Source organism: Cebus imitator, unplaced genomic scaffold (assembly GCF_001604975.1).
Source record: "Cebus imitator isolate Cc_AM_T3 unplaced genomic scaffold, Cebus_imitator-1.0 Scaffold86, whole genome shotgun sequence".
NCBI classification, from domain to species: Eukaryota; Metazoa; Chordata; class Mammalia; order Primates; family Cebidae; genus Cebus; species Cebus imitator.
The window spans coordinates 6,258,387-6,263,794 of NW_016107401.1; the positions used below are offsets into that span (position 1 = coordinate 6,258,387).

The window sequence follows — 5,408 nt, forward strand, 5'->3', positions numbered from 1 at the left end:
AAAAAAAAAAAAAAAAGAGAGAAAGCGAAAAAGAAACTTAACTCTTGTCTATATCATTAGCCAATGGCAAAAGTGGCTTCATTATATGTGGTTTCACTGTAAGTTACATTTTCCAAAAACTGTCTCCAAACCTAAGTGAGGAGTTACTATACACCTAACGTGATAGATACCTCCAGCTAAATATCCAACCAGCACTGAAATCCCAAGTCCAGCAAAATCCCCAAGTCCAGAAAAAACCAAAGGAATTAGACACCAGGAAATGAAAACTTGAAATTGGTAATGAAACGTCTCTGTACATGGATTCCCTGCTCCATGCTTGAGACAAAGGCTACAATGCCCTTTCCACCCCAGTGTTGCCCCCCTCATCTCTTCTGGTAAACCTCAGTCTTTTCCATCATCATTATCATTGTAAATTCAGCAGAAATGCAACACTTCCTGTGGTGCCAAACATCTTTTATGTTATTATGCAGAACAGGCTTCTCTTTCCCCAAACTTCCAAATATTACATTTTAATGCCTCATGCATAATCAAAAGGCCTATTAAAATATTTTTAAACAAAGCCAAACAGTAGCGTTCCCTTCATGACTGTCACGTCTACCTCCAGACACTGATAATTGCCAGCAATCACCAATAAGCTTACCTATGCTCAGAAAAACACAGATCTCAGCAGGCGATCTGGCTACACGTGAATAGGAAAGAGTGTTCAGATGATGACCAGGCACAGTGGCTCACACCTGTAATCCCATCACTTTGGGAAGCCGAGGCAGGGGGAACACCTGAGGTCAGGAGTTCAAGACCAACCTGGCCAACATGGTGAAACCTTGTCTCTACTGAAAATACAAAATTATTCGGGCATGGCAGTACATGCCTGTAATCCCAGCTACTCAGGAGGCTGAGACAGGAGAACAGCTTGAACCCAGGAGGCAGAGGTTGCAGTGAGCCAAGATTGTGCCACTGCACTCCAGACTGGTCAACAGAGCGAGACTCCATTTCAGAAAATAAAAAGGAAAGAAAAACCCAGATCTCAGCAGATGATCTGGTAACATGTGAACAGGAAAGAGTGTTCAGAAGGTAGTAGGTAGACAGGGGAGATGATGAAATTGTTCCACCAGTGTGATTAAGGACTCATGGAAGAAATACTTCTCTGCCTCCTGACTAAGAATAACTGTTCTTTTCTGAACAGTGGGGTTGTGTTTATCTTAAGGACACCACGAATCTTATACCTGGTCCTGTTTCCCCCTCACATTACCAGTTAGGAGGCTCAGAGCCTGTGGCCAGTTTGCTTTCTTATCCTTATTTTCCCTTTGTCTCATTTTCCATAGCTTAAATATGTTTTACTCTGTAGTGTTCACTTTCATAAGCCTTAAAATCCTTTTTCAATACATAAATAAATACTATTTTTAAAATACAGTGAAATTACAACTGTATGACAGAACCATGGATTTATACTGGAAGGCAGCCTGGGAAAAAGATAATTGTATTAGGGTGGTAAGATTATGGGTAATTAGCCGGGCATGGTGGCTCACGCCTGTAAGCCTAGCACTTTGGGAGCCTGAGGCGGGCGGATCATGAGGTCAGGGGCTCGAGACCAGCCTGACCAACACGGTGAAACCCGGTCTCTACTTAAAAATACAAAAAAATTAGCTGGGCATGGTGGTGCACACCTGTAATCCCAGCTACTTGGGAGGCTGAGGCAGGAGAATTGCTTGAACCCTGGAAGCAGAGGTTGCAGTGAGCTGAGAGCACACCATTGCACTCCAGCCTGGGTAACAGAAAAAAAAAAAAAAAAAAGATTATGGGTAATTTATTTTCCTTTTTGAATGTACATTCAAATTATAAAGTATCAATATTTTTAGTAATTTTTTTCTGATTGTAAAGCATATGTTTATGTTTTTAAAAAAAAAGATCCCTGGTGGTCTAGTGGTTAGGATTTGACATAAAAAAATTTTTTTTAAAAGAGAAAAATATAAAGATGATAATATCATTTACCATCTAACTCTCTAGATATCAGTGTTCTCTTTACTATTTTTTCACTCTTTTTAAAATGCATATGTGTATGTGTATATTTGAAAACTATTTTTTTGTTGTTGTTATTGTTGTTTTTGGAGACAGAGTCTCATTCTGTCACTCAGGCTGGAGTGTGGTGGTGCAATCTCGGCTCACTGCAGCCTCTGCCTCCAAGGTTCAAGCAGTTCTCATGCCTCAGCCTCCTGAGCTGAGACCATAGACGCCTGCCACCATGCCCAGCTAATTTTTGTATTTTTAGCAGAGAGGGGATGTCCCCATGTTGGCCAGGCTGGTCTCCAGCTCCTGATTTCAGGTGATCCCCCTGCCTCAGCCTCCCAAAGGGCTGGGATTACAGGCTGGAGCCACTGTGCCTGGCCCCAAGTTTAAGTTATTCTTTACACTTTTTTGTAAACTTGCTTTCACGTGAGTTTCAGATATTTTCCCTTGTCATTCAATATTCTTCATCGTCACTTTCAGTTGTGCAGTCCCCATTTTATGCGTGTGTCATATTCATGTAACACATCCCCCTTTGTTGAACATGTAGGTTGTTCACTTTTAGTCCTTCCTTTCCAGGTTTATTTAGTTGGCCAATAAGCCAGCTTTGCTGAAATGTGCTTCTTCGACTGATATTCTTGTTCTTTTTTCCTTACAGTGGTCTCTGGTTCATCATCCAGCTCTAAGTATGACCCTGAGATCCTGAAAGCTGAAATTGCCACTGCAAAATCCCGGGTAGGACCTCCTCGCCTATACTATGTGCTAGTGATGGGGGCCACTGAGGTCTTAGGCCACAAGCCTGCCAACAAGGCCAGAGCAGATGCTTCAGCCAGGCCATGACAGCCAGTGCTAGCAAGGCCCTGAATAATAACATTAGAGGCAGTAGTCACAGTAATAGTGATGGTCATAGCAGTTACCTTTTCACAAGCAGTCACCATATACCAGGCACAGTGTGAAATACCTCATTACCTTGTGTCCTTGCAACAACTCTGTGAAGTAATTGCTGTCACCTGCATTTTACTTTATTTATTTATTTTTTGAGACAGTCTTGCTCTGTCACCAAAGCTGGCATACAGTGGTGCGATCTCGGCTCACTGCAACCTCTGCCCTCCCAGGTTCAAGTGATTCTAATACCTCAGCCTCCCAAGTAGCTGGGATTACAGGTGCATGCCACCATGCCCAGCTAATTTTGATATTACTAGTAGAGACAGACTTTCACCATATTAGTCTGGCTGGTCTTGAACTCCTGACCTCGGGTGATCCACCCGCCTCAGCCTACCAAAGTGCTGGGATTACAGGTGTGAGCCACCACCAAGCTGTCATCATCTGCATTTTAAAGATGAGCAGATAGAGGTTTAGGGGAGCTAAGAAACTTGCGCAAGGTCACAAGAGATTCAAGTCTTACTCCAGAGTTTCTAATATGGTATACTATCTTCCTAGCTACTGATTATTCTGCATGATCTTATTTTAATTACTTCATGATTACCATAGGGAATAAATATTAGTATTTCCATTTTACCAACATGGAAACTGAGGCACCACAATTACATTACTTGCTCGCAGTAAAGTCATTGTTTTGAAGAGTGTTTTAGTTAGACTCGACGTATTTAATAGTTTCCACAAACTCAGATGCCTGCAAGAAGACATAAATGAGGGATGTGTGCTGGAGGTGAGGCAGTAGAGAGTAATGGTGACTGTGTAACCGGGAGACGTCTGCCCAGTCTAAATGGTGATTACATTTGAACTCTAGTCTGTTGTGCCCGTGCTGGAATGTGGGCTCAGTGTTACCAGATCTTCAGGTGTTTTCAGAAATGAACTGTATGTCTAGGTTTATTATATAAACTTTCTGAAGCTTTGGTTATTAGCAACTCATTTTAAAAGTTGAATAGTCCAGGTGCAATGGCTCATGCCTCTAATCCCAGCGCTTTGGGAGACCAAGGTGGGCAGATCACAAGGTCAAAATATCGAGATCATCCTGACCAACATGGTGAAACCCCATCTCTGCTAAAAATACAAAAATTAGCTGGGCGTGCACCTGTAGTCCCAGCTACTTGGGAGGCTGCGGCAGGAGAATCGCTTGAACCTGGGAGGCGGAGGTTGCAGTGAGCCGAGATCGCATCACTGCACTCCATCCTGGCAACAGAGGGAGACTCTGTCTCAAAAAAAAAAAAAAAAAAAAAAAAAAAAAAAAGAATAATACAATGTAGGCCACACAAACCTGCAGACAGAGTCTAGCTCCTAGGACACGTCTTGCCACTAAAGTTACTACATTGCCTCTCGCCTCCACGCAAAGCACTCTCATAGCTTTTGCCAGCTTTAAGTGAAAATGGCCCTGGGAATTGCCATTGTCCTCATCCATCAGAACAGTACAGGGAGGCTCAGGATGGCAAGATGGCTTGAGAGAGGTCACACAGCAAGGAAGTCGGAAGGCCCACTCTATCCCAGGTCAGCTCCTGTCTACCCCCTGTTTCCCTGGAGCAAGGACTGGCTAGGAATGACCTACAGGAATGCTGCCTGGGATGCTGCCTGAATGGGCATCTGCAGAGACCAAGACCAGCATCAGTGAGGGGAGGGGGCTCTGACCAGTGTGGCCCAAGGGGTGCTGTCCTGAGTCATTATACAGGCACAGTGTGGGGGGGGGGGGGCTCTGGGTTCCCCTTCCAGAAAGAAGGCAACCTGCACCTTGTGTCAGCCTCTGACCCAGCCTATGTGTGGTCTGCTGCCCTCCAGGTCAACAAGCTGAAGAGAGAGATGGTTCACCTCCAGCACGAGCTGCAGTTCAAAGAGCGTGGCTTTCAGACCCTGAAGAAGTAAGTGCATCCTGCGTTGCAGAGCATGGGGGCTGCTCCGCACCCAGGCTCCCCTCCTGCCCTCTCTGTCTCTCTCTCCTTCAGTCCCTTTCCTCCCTTCTCAAAATGTGGCTCTCTCGTCATTCAAGTCAAGTTCTTTTCCACTGGCATTTCCTGAAGATACTGCCACCCAAGGGTGGGGTTTGGAAAGAGGAAAAGGGAATCATTTCAGACCACAGAACTCTCATTGTCCTGTGAACTCCTGAAGCCAATAAGATCTGTTCCACTCAGCCGAGTGTTACTAGCCAGTCACAGAAAGAAGCATTGCTAAGCGTTTCCGTGCACGTGCCTCACCTCTAATCGATCCAGTAGGGTCTCATATGCACACAAACAAAACACACTCCTTTTTTCCATGTCCCCTAAGGGCACTCACCAAGTGCTTCATTGAAAGAATAATGATCTCTTCTAGCAAAAACCAGTTACTAGAAAAGTATGGGAGATGCCGTGTACATTGGGCTCTATGGGTGACTTAAGGAGCTTCCAGGATAACTTTCACCAAATGTAATTTTCACCTTTAGAAGCTGACCTGTGGCCAAGTAAGATACAGCTCTGTTGTGT

At 44.4% G+C, this 5,408-nt stretch overlaps 1 protein-coding gene across 1 annotated transcript in view; it reads left to right on the top strand.

The window, feature by feature from the left end:
* The window catches only part of WWC1 (WW and C2 domain containing 1), a 189,512-nt gene that overhangs the window by 108,342 nt on the left and 75,762 nt on the right, over positions 1-5,408 (top strand). Inside the window, exons 4-5 of the mRNA XM_037740631.1 lie at positions 2,660-2,736; positions 4,732-4,811. Of these exons, the coding sequence (XP_037596559.1) occupies positions 2,660-2,736; positions 4,732-4,811 (157 nt within the window). The remainder of the gene's footprint in view (positions 1-2,659; positions 2,737-4,731; positions 4,812-5,408) is intronic.